The sequence below is a fragment of the Patiria miniata genome, unplaced genomic scaffold (genome assembly GCF_015706575.1).
Source record: "Patiria miniata isolate m_02_andy unplaced genomic scaffold, ASM1570657v1 HiC_scaffold_27, whole genome shotgun sequence".
NCBI lineage: Eukaryota > Metazoa > Echinodermata > Asteroidea > Valvatida > Asterinidae > Patiria > Patiria miniata.
The window spans coordinates 2,308,132-2,325,626 of NW_024037066.1; the positions used below are offsets into that span (position 1 = coordinate 2,308,132).

Sequence of the window (17,495 nt, forward strand, 5' to 3'; positions counted from 1 at the left end):
CTGATTCAGAAAATAAAAGGAAACTTGGATGCGGCTCTTTGTTTTTGAGGAATAATGACATGCACACTGCCCCAACCAACAACCACATCCCTAGACAAAAATGTCCAAGTCTGCATTCAAGTGTGTTCATGTCTTCTGGATCTGTCTTCATGAGACAAGGACTCTGCTGCTAGTACACGCAATGAAATTAAGATATAATCACACAAGAGCTATCAATGTAATTATCTTGCCAGGAAATTCCTAAATGCAGAATCTAATTCAATCCAGTCTTCCCATACATACATGGTTAATTACATTGTACACAATTAGATGGCGTATGACGCACGCTTAAACAAATATTTGTGCATCAATGGCTCATGGCCTAACAGCATGGCAAGTTGAGGAATGAGGAAAATTAGCAAATAGAAAAAAAACAGTCTTCTTTTGGTTTGAATGATAAACTAACAAACACACACGTCAAACTTTTTTTTTCACAAGGGCAAGAATCAATTTATTGTAACCATACCGTACAGTACTTTCTGCATTTTTGCTTGACTAACATGGATCTCGTTTTTATATAGAACTGATTTTACAATTTCTTCACACTTTCTGTTCTGAAAACCATAATGTATAGTTCTGAAGAAAAAAAAACCCAGAGAAATTCTTTTTTAATCAGTAAATAAGTTATTTTTATGTCTTTATTCATTTCTATAAAACAATGCATAAATATATACTTTTATTACTTGAAGACTTGAAACATGTCTGAACAACACACAAGCTTTTTTAAGGGCAGAATGCAATAAGATTTTTACCGTCCCGCCTGCACTTCTGTGCAACCAGAACAAACAGTTTTGTTGGTCTTTTTCCTTCAGTTTGTTTCCAAGCCTAATTCCTTGCCCTTTTTTATTATTTCATAAAGTTTGAACCCAGAGAATTATACAAAATATAAAACAGATTTACATTCATTTGTACAAAATAAGACGAGTAGAGCTGTTTGTTCATCATTTGCTTTTCTTCTTCTTCGCTAGCGTGACTGCCGTTACAAAGACACCTGCCAGTAAAGAGACACCAACAATATTAATGACACAGTAATAGCCCCTTCTGTCATTTGAATGTGGCCAGCCTCTTGATTCTGCAAGAGGCTGGCCTATAGGGGTCCTACTAAAGCGCGTCAACAAGCGTCAACAAGCGTCAACAAGCCTCAACGGTCGTCAACGAACGTCAACAAATTTTGTATAGGCTTTTGAACATTAAAAACAGCTTTATATGGTAGAAAAAGCAATAAAGAACATCTTCTGCATATCATGCGTAGTATGGCTCTGTACACTTCACGCATGCGTAGTACGGCTAGCTACACATAAACAAGATGGCGGCCAACTGTTGAATTTAAAAAGGTCATTGAAGGGATGGAGGGGTCCTGCATTGGGTATTTTGTAAACTTTCAACAAAACCCACTGCTCATACAAAGAAGCAATTGATGGTAGGTTTGTGCAGATGATGCGCTGGGCAATCTTCCTTGGTCTTTAGCTCATGCTGCCCTGGAACTTTGGAACAATCTCCCACGCCAAATGAAATCCCTATCTACATTCAAATCTAACCTCAAAACCCATCTGTTTCTACGTCGTTTTTGTAATTAATGTTTTTCTTTGTATGTATGCGCCATGAGCGTCATGCCTGGCGGATACTGGCGCTTGTTCATTATTATTGGCTTTTCCGCATTGTTGCGGAAAAGCCTTTCTTTTTGTTCTGATTTTTTTTCTTTCTTCTTCTTCTTCTTCTTCTTCTTCCTCTTCTTCTTTTTTTCCCAAAACCCCATAGACTTTGTACACGTTTATTCTACACGCCACTTTTGCCCTTTAACTTTGTTGCATATCGTTCAAACTTTGCATAGGCATAGTCCATACAGCATAGATGTGTGCGGACGAGCGACGTCATGATGACGTCATCATGGGTCAAGTGACGTCATCATTAATATGCATATTACAAAGTCCTATATCTACAGAACTGTCAGTCCGATTGAGTTGAAGCTCGGTATGTAGGTAGATCGGGATGTGTTATAGACAAAAATTGAGGTTACGTCATCATGACGTCATCGTGTGATTTTATATAGATTTTTGAATTTTTGGACCTTTAAGCCATATCTCACTAACGCAATATGATAAATTAAAAATTCTTTTTGTATTAGGTTCGCTGGGCAATAGATAAATGCACAAAATTTGGTAAAATGTGTGACGTCATAATGACGTCATCAAAAATGCGATTTTTTGCAACACATATAAAGGAATGTCTGATTGTCTTGAAACTTGGTGGGTGGGTAGATAATAACACTAGTACACAAAATCTTCAATGACGTCACGATGACGTCATTGGTCGATTTTTAAAGATTTTTTTAATAGTGCCAATTTTATTCTGCTTACAAATTTAACACTTTTATTAATCTGATTTTTTCCAAACTTGGTACAGACTAAAACCACAATAAAATAATGAGCACTGCAAAGTATTGTTACGATGACGTCATCATTAGACACGTGACGTCATTGTTAACTTGTATATTTTAAGCCCCTATATCTCATGAACAGTTCATCCGATTGGGTTGAAACTTGGTATGGGGGTAGGCCGGGATGTGTTACAAATAAATATTGAGATGACGTCATCATGATGTCTTCGTGTGATTTTATATAGATTTCTGAAGTTTTGGACCTTTAAGCCATATATCACGAACCCAATATGTTACATTTAAAATTCTTTTTGCATTAGGTTTGTTAGGCAATAGGTATTTGTACAAAATTTTGAAAAATGTGTGACGTCATGATGACGTCATCAAACATGCGCTTTTTTGAAACACATATAAGATAATGTCCGATCGTCATGAAACTTGGTGGGTGGGTAGATAATAACACTAGTACACAATATCTTAAATGGCGTCACGAAGACGTCATCAGTAGATTTTTTTACGATTTTTTTTAATATTGCCAATTTATTCTGCTTACAAAATTAAACACTTTTATTAATCCGATTGTTTTCAAACTTTGTACAGACTAAAACCGCAATAAAATAATGAGCACTGCCGAATATTGTTTACAATGACGTATTCATTAGACATGTGACGTCATCGTTTGTATATTTTAAGCCCCTATATCTCATCAACAGTGATTTAGATTGGGTTGAAACTTGGTATGGGGGCAGGCCAGGATGTGTTTTAAATAAATATTGAACTGACGTCATAATGACGGCATCTTGTGATTATATATATATTTCATATATGACAAATGTAATATGCCAAAATCAAATTTCCATTTGAATGAGGTTTTTTAGACAAAACGTAAGTGCACACAGTTTTGCACAAAACAGCAAAACATGACCTCAATTTGAAAAAAAAACATAATGCGGAAAAGCCCTATGTTCTGTTGCAAACAGACATAGACCTCTAGTTATTATTATTACTACTAGTATTTTGTAGCTTTAGATGAGGTTAGGGTTAAAATAGACATATGCATCACTCACCAATGAATGTAAGGAAGATCAAGCCAGCCACGACGGGCAGTGCGATTGCGTAGAATCGGGGTAGAAAGAACTGCTGTAGAACGTGGTCGTCATCAACAAATGGCTGCTCCAAACGAAAACACAAACATGGAATCAAAAGAATAGCAAGTGTGTCAAGAGTCCAGCCTTTCAGGTAGTCTATCTATAATTTGTGAACAGATTCACTAATTAATTAGGCAAGACAAACACATCTTGACCTCTAGATTTTGACCAATCAGCGGGGGCTTTCTATGTCGGGTCTTCGGTCATTTACCCGTTGTCACATCTAGACATGGATTAAAAAAAAACAACACAAGACACAGCAACAAAGGTGAATGTAAGGAAGATCAAGCCAGCCACGACGGGCAGTGCGATTGCGTAGAATCGGGGTAGAAAGAACTGCTGTAGAACGTGGTCGTCATCAACAAATGGCTGCTCCAAACGAAAACACAAACATGGAATCAAAAGAATAGCAAGTGTGTCAAGAGTCCAGCCTTTCAGGTAGTCTATCTATAATTTGTGAACAGATTCACTAATTAATTAGGCAAGACAAACACATCTTGACCTCTAGATTTTGACCAATCAGCGGGGGCTTTCTATGTCGGGTCTTCGGTCATTTACCCGTTGTCACATCTAGACATGGATTAAAAAAAAACAACACAAGACACAGCAACAAAGGCTGTGGTCACGCGCTCTGTATTATGTTACGCGACACGCACGCGGCTGTTCTTGTATTCAAAACACTGCATTCGAATTGACCAATCACAGTTTCAGTCCTGATTTGGGAATGAAATGACATCACGATTTAGTAAAGTCGACTCCGATTGGCTGAGGCGTGAGATCGTATATCTGCATGCTTTGATAAATCAGACGTTAGACAGGAGATTGGCTCTGTGGGTAACGGGTGATGCTCAGACTACCTTTCAGGTGGCAAATAAAAATGAGCCAGTTCGGAACCAAGATCTGAAGTATTTAAAGAGAAAATACAACATTTGCAAACATCAAAAAATAAAACTACCAAATCATTTTGAAATACCTTGCTGGACTGTTAGTGAATGACAGTGTAAAGCATCCTGTAAAATCATGGCACCTGGTATACTGTCATTTTCAAGAAAAGTGGTATTTTTGTATCAATTTCCAACGCTGGTCGGCCGACCAGCGTTGGAAAAAACTGGCTTTTTTTCAAATACTGGCCCCAATTGACCATCGCACTTGTTTGCAATCGATTACACACCTATGAACGGGTACAAGCCAGCTAGACTGGTTCCCTGACCTTACAATTCCCCAATGTATGTAAACTGCTCTGTTTCTTCTTATATGGAGTCAGGGAACCAGACTACAGGAAAATGATTGTTTTTCTTGGTTTTTATAGCATTTTCGAACCCAAAACCTCAAAAAGTCAGTGTAACTTTATTTGCTATATATTTCCAACCCCCCAATTCCATCCATTTCTGAAAATTACAGCAAAAGCAAATTATGTATATATTCCCTTTAACTTGGGGACAAACACAGCAGATACTTGCACACAAGTCTATGGTGACAATGGTAATAGATTCCACATCGCTGCCATATCACTTACACTACCAAAAAAAAAAAAAGATTTTAAAACTGTTGTTGACACAAATGTTGTAGCATGTTGAAACCTCAGAACAAGAAGGTTGTATTTGTGTACATTATGAAAAAGTCTCTGTACTGATGACATCACACTTTGTTTACACCTGTGCTTTCTTATGGGAGCCCGGAGGGACAAATGGTTTCGTAGCCCCACAGATAAGTGCACATGTAAACAAAGTGTGACATCATCAGTACAGCGGCATATTAAAAAATCTCACCATAAATATGACCCAAATCGTGTAGTATGAGAATATTGCCCCAGCAAATGCCACAAGGCCCATGCCCAAAGCTTGGTCCATACCGGTCGCCTGCGAAAAATGATAAAGAAACAAGTTTTAAATAACACTCAGGAGTTTGTCATAATTAATGGTGCATTTGGGGTAGCCTCAATTCAGCGAGTGCAAATCCTCCGCCAAGCTAAGGTTTAAATGGAGGTAGACTTGTGGCCTAGCCTTGCAATGGGACTACAGTCACGACGGATGCCATATTACAATTACGGACCCCTCTGCGGGGCCGTATCATAAGTCCGACGCCTCATAGGTCCGATGCCTCATAAGTCAGAAATTTCAGACTTATGTGGCATTGTACTTATGAGGCATAAGTTCCGCCTCATAGGTCCGACGCCTCATAAGTCCGATTTCATAAATTTCGGACTTACATGTATGAGGTGTCTGAGCTATGAGGCGTCGGACTTATGCGGTGTTGGACCTACATGTATGAGGCGGAATAAATACATTTTGTGCCTCATTAGTCTAACACCTCATAAGTCCGACGCCTCATATGAGGCATCGGACCTATGAGGCGTCGGACTTATAAGCGGACCCCCCTCCCTCTACCTTTTAAGTTTTATCGTTCCAAAAAGACGTTTGCAACCTCATGAATTTTTCCCTTTGGTTCAAACGACTATTTTAAAGATTTCAGCTGTATTATTATCATTCCAAAATGACGTCTGCAGCCTCATGAATTTTTTTCTTCGGTTCAAACGACTATTTTAAAGATTTCAGCAGTATTATGAATATGATGTTTCGTTCCACTATTCAAGTTGAAGCTTCACTATTCAACCCGGTGTTGAGTAAGGCTGTCCATTTCGAAAAAAAATTAGTTTAAAACGGACACGAAAAAAGACCATGTGAGTGAAGTGGCGGCACATGTAGCCAACCAGCTCCGCCACTCAACTCGCGCAGGCTGTTTTCGTGTCCGGGTTGCCACATGTGCCTTGACTCAAGTCTACTTGACTGATACTGCAGAAAACGATCCATCAGCACGTGCGTGATCTTTTTGATATCAGAATTTAGATAATCGACCGTGTGCAAACGAACCTGGAAATTACAAGAAAAATAGATGTTTAAGAATTTAAAGGCGGGACTTCTTTTCTATTGTGTGGTGCGATGTCGTGGAAAGCATGAAATCAGTCTGTTTTGCTTTCCACAACATCGCACCAGACGAAAATTGAAAGGCACTAGCGCGCCTGAAAGAGGTATGGTACCCACAAACGTGTGAAGGTACTTGTGAAGCGATTTCGAAAATCTGTAGTGATCACGTGACGCGCTCATGGGTATTCATGATACGCACAGAAGACGTAAACAACAGCCGTGGCAATGGATTTTCCGGAGAATCACCACCAAAATCATCCACAAAATTAATATTTGTAGTCGTTCCTGTTCTGTTTGAAGTCGATTATAAGCTTCATGAATGACTGCTGCATGGTATGAATGAGGTATGGATTATGGAATCTGTGTTGGGACAAAAGCGGGAAAATGGATCATTTTGTACCACACTGGGGGTATACAGTCCCAGATTTCGGGCCTCAAGTCTTAGTCTTACAATCCACTTTTTTTTAACGTTACAAGTTAATTGTGCCTCCAGCTCTAAATACAATAAGCACTGTTGTGGCTGGAGTTACTCAGGAAAGAATGTTGCAACCTGATGCTACTTCAGCAGTTGTGTACAAAGTCTATGGAGTCTTGGAGAGTCAAGGGATTTTTAAAAAGTATTTCCTAACAAAATTGGAAATGTTTCTCAGTCACAGATTCATGGCTTATCATCATTACTGCAGCCACTGACCTTCATGGAGATGATAATTGTAATATGAAGAAAAAAGCAGCGTCAATTCTAGTCCCACTAACTGGGTTGCTAGAACTCCTTTTTTGACATTTGGGATGTTACTGTCGTACTAGCGACCCACTTAGGAACTACATGTATTGTCAATGTAACAATTTCTAAAAATCACGCAAAATACTTAACAAAACTACGAAATTTGCACCTACTGGCTTTCTCCACATAAGACAAAGTAATCGGGCTTCAATGATACTCACGATTAGTTTTTGGGTTAAATCCGTGAATTTCGGGAATCCTTACTTTTAGGACCCCGTTCCTATATTGGAAGTGAAAGACTCACCAAAACAGTTGACTAAATGACACTCAAAATTGACATTATGATATTTCTTGGCACATCTGAACAATTTGCAATGACACCTTCTTGAATATCAGCAGGTTTAATTTTGTGGAAAGAGGGCAGGGCTTTGATTTATGTGGGAAATTCAGGGGTAAAAGACGACGATGACATCCAGAAAACAGACTCAAAAACCAAGATGGCAAACATGAAAGCTCGATGCGATGAAAGCTCGATGCTGATTGGCTGATAAAAAATAAACATCTTGTTTATTTTTTTTAGCAGCCAATCAGCATCGGGCCTTCATTATGTCGGGCCTTCATTATGTAGGGCTTTCACGCGTGTGAGAACTACAACATGCACGTCTGACTGCGAAAAAAGGTAGGAAAGTCACATTTCTTTTGAAAGCACTTTCAAAATTACAACTAACATGAGTTTATATGAAGAAAAAACTGCATTAGCCTGCAAAAGTCACTTTGGTACTGAACAGTCATCTGCAAAAGTCAGTTTTGAACAGAACTTGTAAAAAATAGAGGTGTCCTAAAAAAAGTAAGGATTACCTGAATTTCAACCACTATAGCACAGACATCATACAGCGATCATTGATGGCTTTGATCTATCAACGCATTTCTATGCACGTCACCATGGACATTTTTTTTACATGCAAACACGTACATGAAGCAAGGGGACAGGACCATGACCTGCGTCGGTAAACAAACTCCGCATGCAATCTCAAACAACACGAAACTCAAAGCATTCCGTGCCTTCAAAGCACCTGTATTTCGGGTGTTCAGTCAAAATTGATTGGTTCCTCCAAGAGTGAAATTAGGATGTCAAAGGTATTGTCGTTCTCAGATAAGTTGGAGACGGGTTGGTATAGCCGGGTTGAGAACAAAGTTGGATATTTTACTTCAAGCTTTTTTCTCGGTATGAAAGTGATAGCTTGAGAGGTTGGTTATGAATTGTTCATTTGGTGGGCTAATTCTTTCCGTTGGTTAGCAATTAGTGAATCTGTTGGAATTGTTTTTAAGCCAATGAAATAGATGAGATTTTTTTTTTACATGTACCTGTAACGGCTGGGGCGAAGTGGGGATGGGGTGAATTGGGAATGGGGCGAAGTGGGGATGGGGCGAAGTGGTTAGGGGCGAAGTGACATGGGGCGACGTGGAAATGGGGCGAAGTGTCCGACATTTTGTATACAACAGCGAACTATGGGGAAAGATTTCCATATAAGAAGTTCACTAATTTTCCTCTGTATTGACTAACAAGCGCCTAGCCCCATAAATGTGACCTATTTACTGGACTGCCTCCGTAAACATAGGCCACACATCCACATGTACAAAAACGTGTCGACTTTGCCAAATTTTGATTTTCACATTTAGGCTTACTTTGTAGGTTTTTTTGTTTTAGAAGCATTCTCACCCTCTATATAGGCTAATCAGAAAGTGCTGCCTTTTTCAGATGTCCATTTTTCGTGAAATTTCATGTTGAAATTTTGATACGCAAACGTGTGCAAATGTATCTGGAAATTTCACGAAAAATGGACATCTGAAAAAGGCAGCACTTGATGCAACCTGATGCCACTTGTTTCTTCATCATCTCAATGAAAAATTGAAGGTCATTCATTGCAAAAATGTAGTCCGAGTAACTTGGACCCAACTTATCGCCTTTTTAAAAATTTGGACATGGTCTGGCGATAGTCGCCAGACCATGTCCAAATTTTTAAAAAGGCGATAAGTTGGGTCCAAGTTACTCGGACTAGCAAAAATGATGGTAAGACATGAAGCTGGGACTGAGGAATATTTCTAATTTTGGTTGGAAATACTTGGAAAATTGCCTTGACTCTTTTCAGCTCAGCAGTAGACTTGTACAAGTGTACCGGAAGTGGCGTCAGGTTGCAACATATTTTCCAAACAATCTTCTATTTGACTTGAGATTCCAGGGTAACCCGTAGCTGGAGTTACCCAGCCCTGAGTTTTATCATTGGGTTGTCTATAGTATAAGACAATAGACAACCCAATGATAAAACTCAGGGCTGGGTAACTCCAGCTAAGGGCTGGGTAACTCCAGCTAGTAATAGACAACCCAATAATAAAACTCAGGGCTGGGTAGCCCAGGTTGGACGAAGTCTTCATTGCAATAACGTAGGGAGGAAAGGGAGTCCACCAGGGCTAAGGGCTGGGTAACTCCAGCTAAGGGCTGGGTAACTCCAGCTAGAAATAGACAACCCAATAATAAAACTCAGGGCTGGGTAACTCCAGCTAGGTAACCCGGTATATCTACCATGGAGAAAATTTCTCCATGATCCTACAATAATTTAAATTAATTTCAATGAGGCTCACCATTCAAAGAGGAGCGCAGCTTTGCTGGTTTTCTTGCCCAAAGGCAATACGTACATGTACATGTACATACACCGACTCCCACTGACACATGTGTATTTACTGCATGCATGTCCTTACATCGACAATAGAGGGCGCGCTATTGCCAAAAAAAACCCCATTCCCGTCACTCGGTGTGACATGGCGTGGGTCTCGGTATCGACCAATGGAAGCCGGTGTCATGTGAAAATCTGACACCTAAACCTATGAAAAAATCGGACCCCTTTTTCCCCTATTATTGGTTAATCCCTCGTACGTGACAGGTCACTCTCCCGTATGTGATCCTAAAAATAGCACATTCTCGTACTTACGCATGTGCAATACTGAGTCCACATTTCATGGAGCTCGGAGTCGGATACTCACGCTACACCGGCAAAAAGGGTGATATTTGTAAATGAACAACTCATGCAATTGTTTACTGCACACCGTAATGGATAGGAACCTCAGTTATATTCCTGAGGCTTGAAAAGACCCTGCGCAAAGTGACCTGCTGCCCTTTACAAACACTGTAACTTGACACAACCATCTCCCTTCATTGAAGGGAGATGGTTGTGTCAAGTTACAGTGTTTGAGTTCATAGCCGCAAACCACCCCCCCCCCCGAGTATTTTGAACTCATGTATGCGGTGTTTTAGTATGTACAATGTGCAAAGGACTCCTACTCAATTGTTTAAACCCTCCTAGAACTGGTATAAAACCAAAACAATAGGTATATACGCGTAAAAGTACGTGCTGCCCAACAGGCAGCAGGTGACGACTCCTAGTATATACTCTTTGTGTAAACGCTGCGCAGGGTATTTAGATATTGCGCACGCCAGTGTAAGTTGCACGTAGCCAGGCCTATTTTTCCAATTTCAACGAAAAGTAATAAACATATCACAACGACTTTTAGCACATACTTGGATCATTATAGGGGAAATAAATCCTGAAAGTTGCATGAAGATACGGTCTTCCAAACGTGAGAAATTAATTTTCAAAGATTTCACCCGCCATGTGAACATGTCTGTGTAGGCCTACATGTAGTTTCATTCAAAATAAAGTGTTGCGTTGCGACACGCGCCCAGCTGTTGTTGTACAAATGTATTACAAAACACTGCATTCGAATTGACCTATCACACTTTTAATCCTGATCATAGTTGGGAATGAAATGACGTCACATTTAGTAAAGTCAAACCCGATTGGCTGAGGCGCGAATCGCATAAATCTGCATGATTTGACATATCAGACGTTATATACAGCAGACTTGGCTCCTTGGATAATGGGTGATACTCAGACTACCCACTTTAGTGAAAAACGTCAAGAACAAAATGGTGCGGATCGGACTTACGCTCCTTCATCAGCGACTTGCGTTAATTTTTGTGCATAAAATTGAAAGCGCTCATTCAATATACAGGAAAATTTCTACTAGGCCTATTAAAATGATACAAAAAATACAAATTGTTCATTATCATGCGGAGTGGGATTGTCTTTGCCAATTGTTTTTATAGCTGTTCCGAGATTTCAAATATTTTTACAGTTCACTAGTTCTGTTTTCCCTTCTTTTCATTCAGTGTTTTAAAATGGCGGCTGCCAGTTTGAATTATTCGCCCAGCAGCTCTCCGTACCCTATGCACTTGGGCGCTCGTAATCGGTAATGAGAATACTATACTCCCGGGTCACACGAGAACGGGGTTTCGAATACGCCCTGTACGTGTCTCTCGCAAAAAAGTAAAAGGTTTTGAGTACCATAAATTTAAAAACATTTTGTTTTTCTGTTTTTGTTTAAATAACTTCGCTCGCGTGTCGCTCTTTCGGAAAATTGTTTTGAATTTTTACGGAAATGCAACAGCCTCTGTGGGCGGAAACGAAGAATGCTGCAAGCGGAATTACAAGGGACAATTGCTGCATCGCGTCGTCCTACTCCGTAATTCCTATATATTGGTATTCATTTGAGCGTTTCATGGGCTTGGCGCCACTCACTGATTTGCGAGGGTTGCCATTATCTCGGATGAAAAACGTGCATGAAAGGGCTGCTGAAATGCTGGGGGCTGTACACAGCTATTGAAATTTCTTGGGCGTTTCTCAGTTAAACTTTGAACTCGGACATTGTGTGAAGATGGAATGGGTGGAATTGTTTTCCCAAACAGTTTATGCATGACAGTTATCGTTGAGTCTATTGAGGAATTGCACGCGACGTCGCAGGTCAGTGCACACCCGGCAAATTGTGGACGGACGGTTGCAGACTAGTAAATCAACTGATAGACACCTGTGTTAAAAACATCCACTTCCTAAAAAATAAACTAGGAAAATTATTTGCAACTATTGTGTTTGAGCCACACAACCAATTAAACCTTCTTTCGTCATCTTTCATTTTCATGGTTTTTTGGGGGGGTTAAACAATGACTTTTTGGACAAAATTCCTCCCAAAGATGATCAATATTGCAATTAATCTTAATGCAATGTTCATTCGTCCCTACAGTGGCGCATTCCGGACCCCTTTGACGGTAAAACGGTAACATGCAAAATTCTAAAGGTCTGCAGTTGGTACATTGATTTCTTACAGGAGGATCACCCTCGAAATAGGCCTTTGTAAAACTTTTTCTATACCATCTCAAATTATGGAAACTGAAAAATCGCATGACGGGTAGGCCTATAAGAGAAATATCATGCCATAGCTAACTGTTACTTCCGAAAATCCAAGATACATATGGACTGGTGGAACTCGGTGTACTATTACAAAGTTTAAAATAAAATAGTAATTGCAGTGATTGGGTAAACTAACGAGTGATTGGTCAATTAAACGTGTGAGTTGGTCAACTGGAATGCAGTGTTTTGTAATACAACAGCCGGGCGCCTATCGCGTAACATGATACAGAACGCGTGATCACAGCCTTTGTTGCTGTGTCCAGGGTATTTTTCGATCCATGTCTATGACGCGACAACGGTTGACTGACCGAAAACTCACTGAACAAGTGCCCTTTTTAAAAAAAATTGTGCCCTTTTGTGTGGCACCTGCCGTTTTGGGTGCCTTTTTCTGAATTTCGCACATGTAATGCCCAGTGAAAAGCACCATATATTGACACCCCCTGCTTTTTGATTTTACGGATGCCAAGTGTCCGGAGAGAAAAAAAACCCTGTCTACACTTTACCACGGATGTGCAAGTGTCCTTTTCAAATTTTTTACCCCCCCCCAATAAAAATGACCGTGCCACGCCACTGACATGGCGAAAGCCATGGTCTATTACATAGACTACACTTATGGCGGATGTTTAACTTGCAAGGATCTCCCACGAACGATCAACTCTGAGAATAATTTATATCCTCTCCACCATTGAATTTTCGCCCATGCTTGCATGCAGCTTCCACTGATATATTGATGTGTGATGAGATTTGCAGGTTTGCATTGGTGAAGGGTAACAATAAGGTAAGTTGTTGCGGTAGCCTGAGCACCATACGGCAAAGCCTCTTTTGTCAGTATGTGTGGTACTCAACGTTTCGGACAGTATACTCTGCCCGTCGTCAGGAGCATGGTGACCGTTTTAGCCGATTTTCGGCTAACTTTGACATTTTTTTGTTAAAAAACGAGTTTGACAGAAAATTTGACAGAATGGATTTTTTGGGCAGATTTCTGGCAGAATTCTGTAAAAATGGTTCTTTGACAGAAAAACATGGCAAATTTAAAAAAAAAATGGTACATCTGTTTAAAAAAGCTTCAATCTTTTCAAACAAACCCTTGCATAATGGGACAGTTTGGCTAGTCTAGGTGCTGAGGTTCACTGGGAACCGGACTTTGTCGTGGCGCAACCTTGTTTTGTCTGAAATTTACGCAATTTCATAACATCTTTATGTGACTATAAAGTGTAATCTAATTTGAACCTTAATTAAGGCAATACTACAACATCTGCATGTAATTTTAAGTGTTTATAGTGCATTTCGGGTAATTCTTTGGAATTTGGCAGATTTCTGATCAATCTGACAGATTTTTGCAGTCCATTTTGCAGAATTTGGCCATGACCTTACGGTCACCCTGGTCAGGAGACCTTTTCGAACCACACATACCAGCACTCATAAACGAGATTTTGCCGCCCATGGCGCTATCGCAACAATTACTTACCTTATATTGATACGACGTGTTCCATACTGTGATTCAGCGTATTTTTTGGTACTCTCTGAATTGGCCTCGGAATTGATGTTTATTTTTGTATGGCTGCCGATGCATGGCATCTCTTGTTCCCGTGAACTTTTCATAGTGTGTTTCTCACAATCTGCACGTGGCAAAACATCGCCTGTTAGTAGTACATGTATTATTCTGTCGTATTTTTGACCATTGCATTTTTGTTTGCTAAAGAAGGAATTTTTGTCACATTTGGATAGAGTTTACCTTCCTGAGCCAGAAATCCATTAGTAACAAAATAACTAACATTTTGTTTCCGTCTATCGTGTGGCGGCCATCTTGATTTTAAAATGGCCACCATTTTGTATAATAACTTTGGACCTGATTGTCATATCAAGTCCATTTTGGTGGCAAACCCCATGTTTTTGAAACCAAGAAACCACAGTAAATCATTGTTTATGGTGTATTCCAAAAGGATGGCAGCCATCTTGGATATTTGAAAATGGCCGCCGTTCTCGGCGCGCAAAATGACATGACATCCAGGTGCAATGGTATTATTTAAATGAAATCCAAGATGGCGGCAATTTTGAAATATCCAAGATGGCTGCCATGCATCGGGACACCTCATCAACAATGTATTATTTAGATTTCTTATTAGCCTCAAATTTATGGGGTTTGCCACCAAAATGGACCTCGTACGACATTCGAGTCCAAATTAATTATGCAAATAAGTCGAAAGGGGCGGCCATTTTGAAATATTTAAGATGGCTGCCATCCAAAATGTTACCAATGGATTTCTGGCTCAAGAAGGTAAAATCTACCCAAATATGTCAAAAAATCCTTCTTTCGCAAAAAAACCAACAACATAAGTGCATAACAGCCCATACCATGTCAAGTAATGCCGTTAATCTCGCATGTCCGCAGAATGTGATGCGCAGCTGTGCGGTAGGATTCACAACAGCCCCCAACTGCTTGATTTTTAAGAGATCTTCCAAGACTAACACAAAACCGAAAAATTTTAAGCATGGTTGTGTGGACGTATAATCCTACTTTTAAATGCTCTTCCAATTAACATCATTGCGTTTAAAACGCGTTTTAAACGAAAGATCCCTTCAATACAAAACCTAATGTAAAATGTGCAGTAAAAAGCAAGAAGAAATTCTATCGCACATAAAAAAAACCCTTTATACGTTTCCGACGCACTGTCGTCTGCTGCACTCGGATGTGGTCATGAATCCTTAACATTACTTTATAATAATAAGCATAGCAAGTCACAAGACCAAAAATTTTTGTTCTCGAACAAAAATCTCAAATTTTAATATCCAAAAAGTGCTTTCCGTGCCATTTCAAAAAAGAACCTTTTTCTCTTTGTTAATTTGTGTATGCATTTGAAGTTGTTTGGCGCTTGAACGACGAAAGGCTATTGTCAAGTCGCAAACTATATTACCCGGACTGAAAGGTCCAGTGCGGCTAATGAATACCCGAGCCTCATGCTATTCAAATTGCATGGGCGTTGCTCGGTTAAACTTTGAACTCGAACCTAGCGTTTTTGTTAGAGTAAAAAAGGGGGGAATCCAACAATACAGCGGCCTTGAATTTATCTGAACTTTAGGATTGGAAGCACAAACAAGATGGCTGAATTAGACCGTACGTGCATCTAAAGATATACTGTTGGCAAGTTGTTATCATTATTATAAAGTTTCTGACAATTTCAGGGGTTGTGGAAAAGAGTCCATCTTGTAGAGTCCATCTTGAACCACTTCGTGGATAAAAGAAATATAAGCTTTTAACTAAACTATAAACTGTTAATAAGAAAGAACAATATTTGAAATTCAACAAATTCCCAAGAACTTGATATTCAATTTTCATGTCACAATTTGGGAGAGAAGTTCACAATAACTGTGAAGCCAGTAGGCTACATGACGTCTTCATTCACACTTAAGTATAACTTTGTGGCCGATTATCAGCTTTTACGAGAGGATTTTAACATTCTGTTTTTTTTTTGTTTTTTGTTTTTTAAAGAAAATCAGAGCATGAACCTGATTCGAAAGAAGATCGAAAGATTCACACAACAGTTTTACACGTGAAACGGGCGACAACACGGACGTCAGTACATTTCGCGCACTTTTGGCTCCGTCTCCCGTAGCCGTCTAGTGTGTTAAAGTCCTATTATATTCCACGCGGAAATTTGAAAAGCTTGGGGACGAGCCAATCAACTTTCATGGGCGTTTACGCTGAACTTTTGAACCTGAGCAGGTTTGCATTGAGAAAACCAACCAAACTACACACCGTCTGGATGCCATCCTTTGGAGCGCAATCATCTGTGAATTATGATGGAGCTTTAATGACAAATACCTGTACTTTAATAGTATAGTCCATTGATCATATATCAAGCCAATTTTCTAAAGAAATTTCCTGAAACGTACCTCTTTCTATAGTGACAGAATATAAACCTACTGATTAACAGAAACAGGGTGAGTAAATTCAGGATGCCGGCGATAACCATAGCAAGCGATTTAAAAGACCCCAATTGGCCCTAATACGGTAAAAAAAACCTTATCATTTTGTTTAAAAAAATGGAATGTTGCAGTTTCGTAGGTCGGAAGCATTTTTTTGGCCCAAACCTACCAAGAATCGATTTTAGACGATCGTTCATGGCCAACTGTAGTGCATGCTTAGAATTCAATATGGCCGCCATAAGTACAAAAATACCTCTTTAAAATGATCAACATTAATAAACACAAATTTGATAGGAGTCCATAACTGGATGGCTTGATCAACTCGCCCACAACTTTTCACTGGAAACTCGTGCAGCCAATGAGGTTCAGTATCGGCCATTTTTGAATCGAAGGTAAACCTTAAAAGAAGCAGGATTTTGGATAATTTTATAGCCAAAGGGAGAGGGTATACCTTGTTCCATCTAAACTTAGAAATACTTCAATTCATTTTTTTAACGGGAATGCATAGAACTTGATGAAATATCTATTTGAGGATAAACCTTTTGCTCTAGCAAGGCACTATCCACTCCGTTTACAAGTACCCCCTCACCGGCAAGCAAGTACAGTTGGGGGTGACCGACCGACGCCATCTTGTCTGACTTCAATTCATCGCCGCGCAGCGCGGCCACTGCGCGCGTGTGCATAGTACAAATCCCCTGGTGTACGTGCGTCACACACAAGGAACGGTACGCGTCAACCAGCGAGATGTCCCGCCCATGGGACGTCGTTGCCCATAGAGGCTAAACATTTAAGTGCGCCACGTTATAGGGGCTGCGCCACGCACTTAGGGGACATCAAGAAAACTATATATCGAGATTGACATGAGACCATGCGAACGAGGTTAAATCATAATGCTCCATAGAGGAACAAAGACCTGCATATCTGTTTATGTGTTTATTCTAAACAATCTGAGGGATGATCCTAGGGTTCATCCTGGAAAAAAAGTGAGAGAAAACATTTCCCTTATTCTAGTAGAGGAAGACACTACAACAAGTTGGTTTGCACACATTTTTACATCTG

The 17,495-nt window shown here is 39.8% G+C and overlaps 1 protein-coding gene across 1 annotated transcript; it reads right to left on the minus strand.

The window, feature by feature from the left end:
- Positions 1 to 459: 459 nt before the first annotated feature.
- On the minus strand, positions 460 to 9,989 carry LOC119734335 (dolichol phosphate-mannose biosynthesis regulatory protein-like). The gene is made up of 4 exons (XM_038207779.1): positions 9,850 to 9,989; positions 5,334 to 5,423; positions 3,484 to 3,586; positions 460 to 1,030 (listed from the first exon to the last, which is right to left on the minus strand). Exons 1-4 carry the CDS (start codon positions 9,850 to 9,852, stop codon positions 981 to 983), a joined length of 246 nt encoding a protein of 81 aa, XP_038063707.1. The 5' UTR covers positions 9,853 to 9,989; the 3' UTR covers positions 460 to 980.
- Between the last annotated feature and the right edge of the window lie 7,506 nt (positions 9,990 to 17,495).

Coding starts and splice junctions, on each gene's coding strand:
- LOC119734335 (XM_038207779.1), bottom strand. Junction 3,587..5,333: donor CGATTTGGGTCATATTTATG/GTGAGATTTTTT, acceptor CGTTTGGAGCAG/CCATTTGTTGATGACGACCA. Junction 1,031..3,483: donor GATCTTCCTTACATTCATTG/GTGAGTGATGCA, acceptor CTTTACTGGCAG/GTGTCTTTGTAACGGCAGTC.